The following is a 14,734-nucleotide window of genomic DNA, read 5'->3' on the forward strand; positions in this document are numbered from 1 at the left end:
CTTCCTCCCTGCTTCCAGCCAGGGTGCGTGGTGCTCAGACACCTCGGAGCAGAGTCGCTGTTCATCCCCGATCACAGGGCGGCGGGGCTGGGATGGCAGCTGGCATTTTCCATGGCAACGATGGCATTCCCGGGCGCTGGGCTGCGGGTTGCCATGGCAGGCAGCACAGCCCCTTGCACTTAGCAGGGAGACGGACCCCCTGGGGAGATGGCCTTGGTCCAGGCTACTTAAATTCTGGGGTTTCCTAGTCCTGGGTTTCTTTAAGAAACTTGACAAGTCCACCTCGCCCAGAGCAGCTCCGTCATCTTGGAACGCGTCGTAGGTCAGATTGACCCCAACAACAGGGTTGGTTTTTATGGGCTAACCAGACTTGGGAGACCTGAGGCTCCCCAATTAAAACACCTCTCCAAGGGATAGATCAGGGGGCTTTCAGGAATGGTAGCTGCAAGTTTTGCTGCCCATGCAGGATGGACCAAAATCGTCCCAACGCCGCCTAGATGTTCCTAACGCTCTTGCAAAGCTCTGGCATCTTCACTGTACTTTTTTGGCTGCTACCAGGAAGCCAAGCCAGCCCGTTTCCCCCCTTGTGTCCCACGGGGCTCTAGGAGCAAATTCCTAACAATAAATTTTTGGAAGCAGAGGCCTTGTGATTTTTGGTGTCCTGCCAAGCCCGCTCAGAAACCCCTCCGCGGCAACCTTCTTCCTCTCCAGCTTTCTTTCGAGTTTCGTTCTTCCTCCTTCTCTCTTCTCCTGTACGGTTAAGGCCCAGCGATGTCGCATCTAGAGGGACGTTCTCAACAGCCACGGCAAATTGTTTTGCTGGACACGCTAACGGGATGACCCCGAGATTGACAAATTATTGCTGAAAACAATGAATTTGATGTTGTTTGGCAACGTGGGTGAAACCCGAGACCCGATGGTTTTCCTTCGACTTCCCCTGGGATCCGGAGACCGAGCTGCAAAAATTCCAAGCGAGCGGGGAACGGCGGGAAGGTCGAGGGTGAAAGTTCTCGTGTTTCCATCCCCGGTCGCCCTCGCCGTGCCATGTGCGTCATGTCGCGAGGCATTCTCACAGCCCGGCCGCCCTCGGAAAGCACCGGGACTCGGTTTCTTGGGGGGGAGCGGAAACGAGGGGGAATCAAGCCAGTGTTATGCACGCAGGGTTGGTGAAGGTTTCTGTGTTTTATCAACAGTGTTTTAGGGGCTTGTTTCAAAAGCACTGGGAAAAAGCTCAAAACGAAAATGCTAAGTGGATGAGGTCACCCTGGGAGGGAGAGAACATGTCTCAAGGAGTTGATCTTATTGCCCGGGACAGGGAGAAATATGTGGCGTGCTGTTATATTACTGTCTTGTTTATAGCAAAGACCCGTGGACTTGTTGGGGAGTAAATTTGCCCCGCGTTAAAACCCAAAGCAAGCAGTCCTGCTTCTTAGCCTGATGCTGTAATTGTCCCTTTGACTCTGGGTTTAAGGCGACTCGGGCTAAGCGACACACATGGGCCATGCAGTCTTCATATCCTCATGGGCTCATTAGTAGTTTGGCCTTTCTGAACGTGCGTTTCTGCGCTGAGTGACTTATGTCCAAAGGACTCCTGAGGACAAAACAGCCTGTTAAAAACCTAACGGGCAGTTTCCCCTAATAAGCTCATGTATCAAAGTGAGGCAAGCCCGATTTATAGTGAATAAAGGGCTTTCTTCATTTGCAAACATATCACTTTGCCAGGGACCAAACCAACAGGCACATGGGGCAAGTGCATGAGTTTGCAGCCCTCATAGTGGCCTGTTGGGTCGTTAGTCCAAGAATCCCAGCAATTACCTTGGTAGCAATGAACTTGAATGAGCTCACCCCGGAGGATGCCACGGGTGGGCTCAGTATGTTCCCCTGTGTAAACGGAGCAGAATACGGGTCTTGCTCCACATCGGTTCTGCCACTGACTGGGTGGGAAGAGGATAAGCCGCACAAGTCCCCATTTCGGCACCCCTCCCTTTCCAGTCTGTGCCTTTAGCTGAAGCAGGGAGCGGTGTGTCATGTGCATTCCTCGGGGGCGTTTGGGAAACATCCTCTGGGAATAAAGGTGTTGGGAGCCCTGTTGCACCGGGATCAGAGGGAGTTTTCCTAGGAGCGGGGATGGAAGAAGTCAAGGCCCCTTTGCTTTTTTAGTGCACACCCCACTGATTTGGGCTGATCGTTGGGGCTGGTTGCAAGCCGGGTGCTTAGGGAGGCTCCCCCCCATGCCATGCAATGTCTCCCTCCAACCCAACTCTGCTGGGGGCACTTTGGGAGCAATGAGGGTCAAGGCCAGGGCTTGTGTGCTGCCTCGCGGTGCCGAGCAGCTCTCGTGACATTTTCCAGCTCACTCTGGAGGGACTTTGTGCTGCGCCCTGTCAGGGGCTCGCAGCGAACCCGTTCTGCAAGCAGCCAGCAAGCCCAACGGTGCTGAAATCGTACACAGCGCAAGCTGGCTGTCGGCCGTGGCACAGGGCTCAGCAGGGCAAATGCCGACCTTTCCTCTTGGAAGCTCGGATCAGAGCCAGCCTCGGGTGTCCTCAAGCCAGATGCTTGGCTCCTCTTTGCTCTCTGCGGCTGAAGCAGCCGAAGGGACCCCATATGGAGCAGGGCTCGGATCCTGAGCTGCCTACGCCAGCAAACTTCCACGGACTTCCCCAAGCACCGTGGGAGGGCTGGGACCTCTCAGCATCTACCCTGCCATTGCCTGGGCTGGGAAGACAGCTGCGTAGGGTCTGCCTGCTTACCAGGGGGCAAAGCCTCTCCGAGGGTGGAGGCTTCTCGCCAGCGAAGGGTGGGAAACTCTTGGGGCGCGAGGGGGGTGGGATGGAAGGAGCTGCCTGAGAGACGCAAAGAAATGGTTGCTTCAAGGAGCGTTGAGGCTGGAAGGGGCCACGTCCATGGAGCAGGGGCGTTTTTGCCTACATTTTACCGTGCCGGGGGGTGCGTCGGCAGGTGGTCGAGGTTTCTGGGAGGGTCTCCAGAGGTGTTGGCTGGGCCAGGCCGCTGGTCTCAGCCCTGTAGGGAGCGGAGGGTGCGACGGCCTTGAACTCCTGCAGGCTTGGGGGCGAGTCTCCCCTCCCACAGATAGCTCCCCCGTTTTGTCCTGCTGCATAGGCGTAGGGCACCCACGGCGGTGAGGCAGAGGGGAGCTCTGCGCTGGGCTCTGGGGCAGGAGACAACGTGCTCAGCCTCCCTCGGAGACTCTGCATCCTCCCGCTGCTGCTTTGCCAGGCCACGTGGAGAGCCAGGAGCGTGGAGCCCTGAGTTTTACTTTACTCCATCTCTGCAGGTAGCAGAGCCTTTGTAACCAGCCCCCAGCCCCCACCGCCACTCCCGGGGGCTCTTAGAGCCGCTCGATAAGTGGTGCCTTTAAGAGGCATTTGATTCCTGTGATATTGTTGTGGTTAATGAAGGGGAACTAAGGGAGAGATATATTTGCTGGAAGGAGTTAAAGGCAAAAAAGTTTCCCCCCATTGCTTTTGTCTGTGGCTGCCGCTTTGATGGGCTTTTGCCTTTGACAGATCTGCAATAAAGCAAAGCTCCTTGCTGGTCCCTCCACAACAGCTCCCACCCTCCCCTTCTGCAGATGTCGGAGTGAAAGCCCAGGAACTTCCCAAGCTTGGAGGGAGCTGCTTGCAGGAAGGGGTGGGGGGAGGCACTGGGGGTCTCCCGGCCCCCACTCCCCTCCCTCCGCCATTCCCACACGAAACCAGCCCTAATGAAAACAAGTTGGTCAGCAGCAATCATAGCCAGTGAGCTCAAGGCTGCAGAGCGGGAGGCGGAGGAGGAGGAGGCTGGGCTCGCGCAGACAGTCCCAAGGAGACAGAAGAAACTGGGCAAGGACCAAGGAGCTCAGGACAGCTAACTTTTAAACTTCCCCCCCTCCTCCTTCTTACGGTCCTGCAAGCCCTGCGCACAGATCCCGCTGACGGGAGGGTGCTGGGAGACGCACACGTCTGCCTAGCCCCCAGCTGGTAAGTCCATGCCCCCCAGCCCAGGAACGAATGCTTCATGTCTTTTATATTTCTTTGAAATCAGAAATGCAGTTCAGCCGCCCTCCCTTCCTTCCCCAAATACCTCCTGGCTTCTTTTTAAAACTCCTTGCTGCTCCTTTACCTCCAGCACAGCCCCCTTCTTTGTGTCCCTCTGGATTTTATTTATTGGGACCACCCTCCCCCCCGACACGCACATCTGTTCCCTCCAGGGCTTTGCTTCCAGGTGGGTGTTTGAGCGCTGTGCAGCGTGCTCCTACAGCAGCACACGGGTAGCGTGGCTGACTTCTCTTGGGGTCGGGTCCCTTGCACCCACAGAAAGAATTTGGCTTGGGGAATAATGGTGAGAGCCAAAAAGGCATTGGAGATCTCAGCCCGTAGGAGGAGAAGTTCAGGGGCGTCCTGCTGGGATGAACTGATTGCACTTCTCCAGGGCAAGGGCCGTGTGTGGGGGAGCGAGGGAGAGGGAGCTTAAGGATGCTTTTGCTTGATGTGCTAGGGGAGAAGTTTTGGGGTATGGGGAGGTTTGCGGGGGATGTGTTTAGGCACTAGGGAGGAGGTGTTCATGGTTGTCCTGAGTGATTAGAGAGAAATGAGTGTACCTTGTGCTGGTACTGGAGGAAAGCTGAGGGGGAATTGCCCCCGGGGTCTGGGGAGTGCAGCCTGTCTGCCCTGGGCCCTCTGCGGTGGCTGGAGAGTGGCACAGGCGCGGAGGGGTACGACGGAAGGGGGCAACAGTGGAGTGTTTTGAGTGCAGGCATGGGAGGAAAAGAGGGGGAATATTGACAGCTTCCCCATGACCTCCTGCTGTACTGCGTTAACCGGTTGGACTCTGATGCTGGTTTAAAGGTGGCGGGAGGAGATGAGGGGCATTCAGTGGCTGCAACAGACCACAGCTGCCTTTGTAGCTTGAGTTTGCCTTAAAGCCTGGCCGCCCAGAAGGGCTGACATCCCGCTGTCCTTGTGCACTCTTCTGGCCACGGCACCAGGCTTCCAGGCGGCTTCAGCGGAGAGGGGCTCTTGGGCTCCAGACGCCTGGGGAAGCTGGCAGGAGCTTTGTCTGAATGAGGTCTTGCAGAAATCTGCCCTAGGATTTACAGAGCAGCATATCTCTGGCCCGTGGAAATGGGGCCAACCAGGGAGAAAAGCGGCAGATGCAAAGCCCTCCAGAGTCTGAGGGATGTCTGATTTTATCGTTCCAACACGAGCTGGCTGCTAGGTCTTTAACGAGATACATTTTTTTCAGCCTCTTACAATGCTGCATTATTTATGATCTCCCCAATCTCCTCCAGTCTCCTGCTTCTCCCATGTCCTATGCACTCCAGGGGTGCACGGATCCCTTGTAAAGCAAGGGTGGAGGAAGTGGGGAGAGAAGAGGGTGGGATGGGTTGACCAAGCCCCACCAGCTTCGAGTTGCAAAACACAGGATTTGGAAAATAAATCATGGCAATCAAAGTAATATGGAGTCATGAGCCCATGAGAGCAGTGAGTTACTCTGGAAGCTGATACAAACTCTGAGCCCCAAACTGAAACCCTGGCTCTTAGCGTCTGGGGATGCCTGGAAAATTTGGACCTCAATCCAAATTGTGCAGCTTGAGCTTTACATCAAATACATATGAGGGTAACCGCGCCAGCCTGCCCTGCCTTCCCTATCTTCTCCCTGCAAAGCCTCTTTGTCAAGAAGTGAACTCCCCGCATGGGGGAGGCTGGAGACTTTTTTTTTTTTCCTGTGTTATAATGGAAACCAGATTTCCAGTGGCGACAGAGTTAGGAAAATGATGGTTTTACTTCTGGGTAGCTTCATTTGTTTTAATTGTAATTTCCTCCTTTAAAATCAGCAAAATTTGGTTAAAATGACTCTCTGGGGAGAGGGGAAGGAGATGCGACTGAAATGCAGCTGGAGCTGAGTTGTGAGGGCCCCTCGCAGGCCAGGGGAGGAATGCAAGGCCGAGGGTGCGTTTGCCACCCAGACGTGCATCTGGATAAGCCCCAAGGGGTGAGCTTTCCCTGTGTCACATCCTGCTCAGGGTCTTGGTAGGGAAGGGACTAGCCCACAGCAAGTGACATGACACCTTCCAATGTCATCTGTCATGCCCTTCTCTTTGTAAATCCCTTCCCCACCCTCCACATCTGACATGTAAGGAGGTGCTGATCTTTCCATTTTGGAGCTCAGGGGCTGGGCTATGCACAGAATGAGACCAGCAACTTCTGCGGACAGGTCTGTGGCTCAAGGATGGGACTCTTAAGTCACCCCAAGGTCCATCAGTGAGCCATGTCATAGAGAAGTGGGGCTGGAAGGGACCTCCAGAGCCAAACTAAACTACATCCAAGAAGTTTTAGTTTAATGCACAAGAAAGACTTTTAAAGTGTTGGGAAATCCCACTTGTGCAAACAGACACGCAGTTGCAGTTCATGAAAGGGCAAAAGTCGTGGTGTGTACATGAGCCCATCTAGTCCAGCCCCCTGCCTTTGGCAGGATCAGCCCTACCCAAACCATCCCATACAACCATAATCTAAACTATGGTAGAAATCAGCCTCAAACTGAGGGATTGCTGATGATGGCATAGAGATGGAGCAGCTTGCTCAGGGTCACATGAAGCATCTGAGTCAGGACAGGGGAATTTCACCCAGGCCAAGCCCTCTAACCCTTAGACCCCTTAATCTGGGCCAAAAAGATGATCTCAGGGGCTGAGTTTCTTTCTTCTCCTCACATCCCCCACCCCTCAGGGTCACTGACACCTGAGGAAAGACACTGGAGAAATTGCTCAAGGAGAGTAGGGATGACTGGACCATGGGAGTGCTGGGCTGTCTGGGAGCAGACTCACACTTGAGGGTGCCTTGGGCACTCTTCAGATGAGAGGAGAAGGGAGATCAAGACTAAAGTGTCCTCACCCTGTCAGAAACCACCCTCTTCACTGTGGTTTCCCTGAAGGCAGCTTGAGATGCCCATGCCAGTCCAACCCATGCCCCTCTTGTCTCTCTAGTGTCTTGCAGCCCGTGCTGCCAGGCATGTGAGAACATACATGTGGTGCCCTGGGTCTTTTTCCTGCTAAAGATTAAAGCCTGTTGCCTGGGGCACATGAATACTGCAAAAAACTAAAAAAGGAGCCAAGGTGCAGTCTGCCATGCTAGATATTTCCATGCAAACTTGCCGGGCACATGAGGAGGGAACAGGGAACCGGCAAACAGTAATGATACAATGCAGCAGCACCAGGCTGCAAAACACAGACACAAGCTTGTCTCCCTTCCTCTCTCCTCCACACAACTTTTCCCAATGGCCAGCAGACAGTCATGACACTTGGTATCCAGCCAGGCCAGAACTGAATCGTTCCTCCTTATGAATAACCTGAACCCATCCAGCCCGTCCTGCTGGTTTAGTGCAGACATCCTACAGTGCAGTGAGTCGGCCACAAAGCAGAGAACAGATTTGACCATTGCTTTACTCTACCCCTTGGCACCCAATGGGGGCCATAAACTGTACAAGGAGCAGCCAAAGGTTGTCTAGAATGGCATTTGGTTTTGAGTTCACACTTTTTCTCTGCAGGTACCAGGTGGTCTGGTAGCTCCCCTTGTTAAACCACCCAGGGCCAAGACAACAGGTCATAGGCAGCTGGTCCCATGGCCATGGCTGGGTCTACATATGTAAGCAGTCATGACGACAAGTTGTTTTCAGTGCAGCCTGCCCCGCGATGTCTTGTTCATTGTGTAAGTCATGGGAACTAAGAGGTTGTCTTTCCCTGTGTCCCACTGGGTGCCAGTCTGGGCCCTCTGAAGTGCTGGTCACTGTGAAGCTCTTGGTCACTGCATTGGTGGAGATGGGTCTGCAGATCTCTCTCCATCGCTCTCAGGCACCAGTGTCCTGGAGCACTGGACAGTCACCAGGGTCCAAGAGTCCTGCTGTTGTGCCCTGCAAATCCTGCAAGTTGAGAAGAGGCCAAGGCACAGGTGGGAGTGGTGAGAGGAACCTGTGTGCATCCTCACTGCCAATGTCTGCATGACTCTGGCAAAGACTCCAGCCCGGCATAGCTGCAGTCTGAGCTATTCTGTTGTGAAGTCCAGTAAAATGACACCCCAGACTTACATTGCCATCTAGCAGGGAATCCCGAACTGTTGTACCAGGAGCATTTGGACAGATTTTCAACTGGGAGGCGATTCCTATTTTCCTTTCATTCCTCCACCCTCCAGTTATACTCTGGGTTGTTCTGTTTCTTGTGGCCTGGGGTTTTGGCCCAGGAGGTGTACTCATCTGTGACTCCTCTTATATCACCAAGTTGCCTGAAGCTCATGGCATCTGTTTGTCCATCTTGCAACGAAGAGCCTTCATGTGCTGCTTAATATGACGGCTGTGTTTTCACATCGTGTTTCCTTTTGTTGCTCTTCTCTCTCTTTCTGAGCCCGGTGTGAGTCACACTGCAAAACCTGGACAGCCCCAGGCTCTCATATTGCAGGCACGATGCCCCTCCAGCAGCTTCTTAGCAAGTGCTTCAAAAGATGACTTCTTTGCACTCGCATCCCTGCTTCTCGTAGACATGGAGCCGAAACGTGTTCTTCATCCCAAACCTGTGCAGGAGGCTATGAATGATGGAATAGGCGGAAGACGCGAGTGGCTCACTTCATTTGCTTAGTGGTCTCAAGTCAGGGAGCCGTTCCTATTATTGAGATCAGCACACTTGCTTCAAGGTAGGCAGGCCCGGTAGGTGTGGGCAGGCAGCATGTGGGCAGTTTTGAAGCAAGACCAAGGAGAGAGGTCTCCAAGTAACACAAACCACTGTGACAACTGGCACTAATTGCTTTCCTTGATGACACTCTCGCGGGAGAAGCCAGGACTCGAAGAAGCCATTAAGGCAGTTGATGCAAATAATATAAATGCGGGCAGGAAGAGGCCGGTCTGGAGCTGATCAGAAGCACTAGCATTCAGAGGGGAGCCGGGTGAAATCATTAGGGGCATCGGCTTTTAACAAGGCTTAAAGGAGAGAATGTTTAAACCATTGGTGTGGTTAGGCACGTGGCTCTAACTGCTAGCAAATGATGTGATGCGTCCCCAGAGTTGGAAGCTTGCCCTTCTGGAGTTCAGTCTGTGTCAAAGTTTCCATCGTAAACCTCAATTTTCAGGAATTTATTAATCAGCCAAACTAATTTTACTTGTGCCAGAATCTCAGCGCTCGGCACGTCCAACCCAGCATTGCAGTGCAAAAAAAAAAAAAGCAAAAGCAAGAGCCATTCATCTGTTTTCCATCTATTTTTAAAGTCTGTCAGTACAACACAAATGGAAATATGCACTTTACGGCGCTGCTTTATGATCATAAAACCTCAAGCAAAGTCCGGGTTTGGTTTGCATGGTGTTGAAGGAGCGAAACACAGCAAATCATTCGGTGCCTAAAAGAATCGGACCACTGTTGTGCATTCGGAAAGCACACGTCCAAAGTGGCATCCTTCCATTTTTTAAGAGGGGTTGTCGGGTCACTGCTGTGCCTGTTTGGACTATGTGACACGTGCCTCCTTCCTCTCAAAAGCCTGCTAGCAAACCTGTATAAATAACCCTGATTCTGTCTGACGTTCTGTCTGCATTTCACTACCCCTAACGTATCTCTCCCACTGTGTTTATAGGATCACTAGTGGTTTTACTGTTTAAAAATGTCTCTTTAGTGGAAACATCTGACGAATTTCTTTCTTCACTCTATTGGTACTGAATCCCCATAACCCATGCAATAGTTAATAGACTGTAATAGTCCTTATATTCATTAGCTGAATAATAGTCTTTATATTCATTAGCTGAAAACGGTCCTGCCTTCCTTTGTGAGATTCCTTTCTGCTTTTGCTACCCTGAGTCACACTGAACAGCCCTTTGCTCTGAGAGCTGTGGGCTTTCTTATGTGGTAGGGTGGGTTACTCCTGGAAAGTAAATGGCAGGAGAATCAGATGCTATGATGGCATTCATCCATGCTCCAAGCCTGCGGGGCATCCAAGCACCAAGTGAACTCTATCTTTCTAGTTTTCAGTGGGACATAGAGTTTGTGCAGGGCTGTAGCAGATAGCTGAAGATGCATTTCATTGCAAATATTCCAAGTGAGCAGCTGACTGGGTTGAGGAGCAGCATAGGACAGGCTACAGGGCCAGAGCAGTAAGTCGAACACCATGCATTAGCCCAGGGGGGCCTGAAGGTCTCTTGACCCTCTTAAGCAGGGTTTGCCAGTGAGGGAATATACCTAGATGAGGGAATTACTTGTCTGTGCATGTGCATGTGCACGTGTGTGTGCTATAGTTTGCCAGTGCCCACTGCTGTTGTGAGACACAGGGGCCATTGGTGCTTGAAGTGATTCCCTGCCAAGTCAGGTTTCCAGCAGAAATGGCTTTCCAGCTGCTACAACATGTGACACGGTCGCGATGGACAGCTGCACAACATTACCCTGCAAGTCGTAAAGCCGTTCCCATCGCTGGCGGATCCCTCGTTAAATACCAAGACAGTAATTCACTAAGTAAAAGAAGCTTGGAGTGAAAACTCTTTGCTCCCAGCCCTTGTCAAGGGAGCCTGACACGTTGCGTCTGGTACTCCTGCAGCCCGCCATTGCTCAAGCTGTTCGACCCCCCTGGTGGCTGGGGACTTGGTCTTCTAGCAGAGGTCTGTCTGGTTACAGGACCTAAGGGACAGTGTTGGAGAGCCTGGGAAAATCTCCATCCAAAGTGCCCCATGGGCTTCCTGGTGTCTCTAGGGCATGCAGTGGGGAAAGGTGACACTTGCTGGGGAAATGCAAAGTAACAGGGTGTGCGGTCTGAAAGGCCAGCGTGCACTCCTCTTTGCAAGCCCAGGGAGAGCCGGAGGCATCCGGCCAAGTTTCCATGTGTTAGAGAAAGAAGCAAGATGGGGATGAAATATGCTCGGGTTTGGAGCCTGTGGATGTGGCTGTGTGGGTCCATCTGTGTGTGGTCTTGACATTCCTCGTCCCTTGGGTTTCTCACCGGTGCCTGTGACACGGCCACCCTCCTGCTGAGGACACACAAGTTTTGGCAAGAGGGAGTCAGTCACCAGCCTTTTTTCTCCTCCTCGCATTCAGGAGGCTGCCTCCACCCTGCTACCACCCCCTGGTGACCGGCAGGTGGTTGCAGAATTGGTTCTCACCGAGAGGCAGGTGTCCTGTGCGCGACGCACTGCTGAGTTTCTATTATGCTGGTTGTTTGCCCTCATCACACGAGATTTCCCAGGGGCTGGGCAAGTGGTGGGGAACAGCTATTCAGCATGAATAAGTAGAGGTTTGATATGCAGCTAGCCGTGCTGGGACCTAGGGCCAGAGGAAGACGTCTGGGACCATCAGCAGTGGCCTCATCCCCTCCAAAAGATGAGCAGGCAGGAGCTGTGGGCTGGGGAAGGGAAGCTGAAAAAGCTGGCATCTGACCAGGTAGGAGGAAAGTCAGGTCCAGAGGGAGCAGCTGCTGCCCAGACATTTTCCATGAACTCTGGCAGACGTGTGAAGCACTTACCACTTGTGAGCTCCTTTACCTGTCCAGCCAGAGATCTCACTTCTGCTGTGCTGTTTAGTCTGAGAGCACCAGAGACCAACTTCAGGGCGAGGGTCACATTATACGTTGAGCCCAGCATGGGGCATGAGCCCTGTTCCTCTCTACAAGCAAGCAGCCACTTCATGGGGTCGGTCACACAGGATTAATTTCTATGCCCCTTTGGTTTTTTGGAGGGTTTGGGCTTGGTTTTTCTTCAAAAAATTGCCACAGGAAGTCTCTGAAATTAGACTACAGCCACAGTTTCTTTTTGGGAGGCCCGCTTAGCATTGTAACAGGTGAGTGTAGACGAAACAAAATTTCCCATTTATGTGGAGACACCTGCATTTGTGTTTGGGATTTCTCGCCACTTTAAAGTCCATTTAGTGCCTTAAACTAACGCTACTCAGAGATGTTTTAATTTGCGTTGCTTTCCTGTTACGCCGCTCCAACTGTGGATTTTGTTCATGCAAAGTGATAAAGGTCAACAGTTATTGACCTTTATCACTAAGCCCCCGAACTGCTAGAAACACTGGTTTACACACAGCTTAGGCAGGTGAACCTGAGCACCTATAAGACGGGCCTGTTAAATAGATTTGGGGTCATTTTTAGCTCTTATTCAGGGTGTCAATGAGAGCTGGGGTGAAACCTGCTATAACAGACAACTTCCCTGACCTGACCCTCCACCCTCAAGGAAATGGGTGGCTAAGTCACCCATGAGGACAAACTCTGTCCTCCATGTGTGCCTCATCCTTTGCACAGCCAGCTCCCATCTGCACCCACGCTTTGTCCCGGGCAGGACACTAACTTGTATCATTTCCTTTCCAGAGTCCCAGGCGCACCCTGTAGGGACATGGCCAACCCAGTGACCCTCTGCGGGCTTCTGCTCCTACTGGTGCCCCTTTGCACCACGCGGTCAACGCCCTTGCAGACAACGGTGATGAATGACAATGCAGGCAGCGGGGACAATGAGGAGGTCTTTGCCATGTCCTCCTCGCCCAGTGTGACTTTGGGCGTGAGCCCCACGGCCAATGGGATTGCGGTGACCTCTGTCAACAGCACCTCGCAGTCGAATGACATCGTCACAGGGATCATGGACTTTGTGAAAGAATACATGCTGCTGATTATTGTGGTGGGGTCCTTGGTTTTTGTGCTGCTCTTCATTTTATGTGCAGCTGCCATAGTCAGGCAGAAACACAAGGCCTCGGCGTACTACCCCTCTTCTTTTCCAAAGAAGAAGTACGTGGATCAGAATGACAAAGCGGGTGGTGCCAAAGCCTTCAGTGAAGTCCCCGAGAAGGCCTCCGATGCCCACTCTGAGGAGCCAGTGGATTCTTCCAAGCAGCTGCAGGCTGACATTTTAGCTGCTGCCCAGAATCTCAAGTCCCCAGCCAAAGCCTCTCTGGCCAACGGAGACGGGATGAAAATGGAGGACAAGCCGCCCAAAGACAAGGAGGAAGGAGCCAAAGTGGAGGACGACAAAGAGGATGCCGAGTGCATTTCCAAAGAACCAGAGGCCACTCTGGAGAAAACCGAAAGTGGGAAGGAGACGCCAGTCCCCAGCTGCACAGCAGAAACCAAGGCCAGGGAAGAAGAGCCACCATCTGCTGAGGAAGGCCAGCCTGCTCAGGAGCCTGCCACGTCCTCACCCGAGGAGCCCAAAGATGACTGCCCTGGGGCGGCTGCCGAGTCCGTTGCGCAGACCACTGAGCAGGAGCAGCAAGACCCGGCAGCCCCCGACACCTGCGCCTCGGGTGTCTAATGGAGGAACTTGAGCCCTAGAGCAGCAGACCTTTGTTCCTGATACGTGCTGCAGGAACAAACGGGCGCTGTTTGATAGCGTTGAATCAGAGATCTCTTACACGGACGACAGCCTGTGTTGTTTTGTATTAAGCAGGCAAAATAGATGAGGCTCTTGGGCCACAGGGTGTTCTGCCCAACTGTAATATCAAAACCTAGTAGATTTAGTACACTGTGTCTTACCTTGACAGGCTCTTCAACTCCTGCATAATAACTTAATAGCGTGCACTTACAGTAAGTCCCTTGGTGGTGGTGAGGGAAGAGGTTTGGCCAAACTCTGGGGTCCGCACTCCTTATTTCAAATGCAGAATGGAATAGTTCTAATAGTGGCCTTCAGTGATATTTAGCAAGACCTGCCATTTACATGTTACATCCTAGCATGTGCTTGCATTGTGGGTTTCCTTGCCCATCTATTCAAGAAAACCCAATGCTAAAAGCTGTGCAAGCATCTGAGAATTTGGAACTCTGTGGGGGAATTTTGCAGCCTTTATTTATTAGGCTTAATTATAGTTCCCAAAGACGCCTCCACTCCTCCAAAAATTCCTGCCCAGGCATATGCATTGAAAGTCTGGGGGGCCCTCATGCATACACCACGATCCAGGAGGATCAATGGTTGCCACCATTTCCCAAAGAATATCCAGGCCATTTTCTGGGATGATCGGGTCTGTTTGAAGTAAGATGTGACTTGCCCTCTAGCAAGCATTAAAGTTGTTGTTATTAGATGGAGGACTTTTGGCTGGGAAAGAACTTCTCTGTGCACAGTGGTGCTTGATGGGTATCTGCAACACAATTTTCCAGGCAAACCTGGAAAGCAGGGGATGTTTTATTATATGCTGGGCAGCTGGACCATGTAAGGCCACCAAATGGTGAAGAGTCTTGTTTTAAAACATAACCTCAGACTTTTTGTCTGTCATTGTAAAGGCTTGATCAATATTTATGACCTTCTTTGATTTTTTTTCCATACATTCTGATTGTCAAAGCACTATAAGAGGGAACATGCAACTCTTTGCAGATATATACAATTGACACTTTTGTTATAATCATTTCCTTTGGCCTCTATATTTTGTTGCAGTGTACAGTAATAATAATTATAGATTAGAAAGAGCATTCTGTATTATAGCCACTGTTTACCTGTTCCATGAAGATGACTCGCAGAAATATATTTTACTCAGGGTCTCTGTTGATAAAGTAAAGCTAAAGAAACCCCCCTTGCCAGGAGGTACTAGCTAAAGAAGGGAGGAAGGAAAGGAATTAAATGGAGAGGGAAAAAAAGAGTTATCCTTCGAATTTTTATGCCAAAATTCCAATGATGTCTTAAGACAAACAACCCACCCCCTAAAATTGCAGTGTTGTTTTCTTCTTATCCCTCAGTTATAAATAAAGATTTTTTTTCTATGCAAATATAACTTGTTATGTCTTTCTATGCAAATATAATATATTAT

At 51.7% G+C, this 14,734-nt stretch overlaps 1 protein-coding gene across 2 annotated transcripts; it reads left to right on the top strand.

Annotated features, from left to right (window-relative positions):
- Positions 1-2,617: 2,617 nt before the first annotated feature.
- TMEM119 (transmembrane protein 119) lies at positions 2,618-14,691 on the top strand. 2 transcript variants are annotated; one of them, XM_025198640.1, is made up of 3 exons: positions 2,618-2,800; positions 3,531-3,983; positions 12,321-14,691. In XM_025198640.1, exon 3 carries the CDS (start codon positions 12,346-12,348, stop codon positions 13,252-13,254), a length of 909 nt encoding a protein of 302 aa, XP_025054425.1. In that variant the 5' UTR covers positions 2,618-2,800; positions 3,531-3,983; positions 12,321-12,345; the 3' UTR covers positions 13,255-14,691. The 2 variants fall into 2 exon arrangements, with proteins under 2 accessions (XP_025054425.1, XP_006015216.1); XM_006015154.3 differs by having other exon boundaries at positions 2,793-3,983.
- The last annotated feature ends 43 nt before the right edge of the window (positions 14,692-14,734 follow it).

Source organism: Alligator sinensis, unplaced genomic scaffold (assembly GCF_000455745.1).
Source record: "Alligator sinensis unplaced genomic scaffold, ASM45574v1 scaffold628_2, whole genome shotgun sequence".
In the NCBI taxonomy this organism is placed as follows: domain Eukaryota; kingdom Metazoa; phylum Chordata; order Crocodylia; family Alligatoridae; genus Alligator; species Alligator sinensis.

Excerpts from the sequence above, each read along its gene's own strand:
- TMEM119 (XM_025198640.1), top strand. The coding sequence starts at position 12,346 with ATGGCCAACCCAGTGACCCTCTGCGGGCTTCTGCTCCTACTGGTGCCC.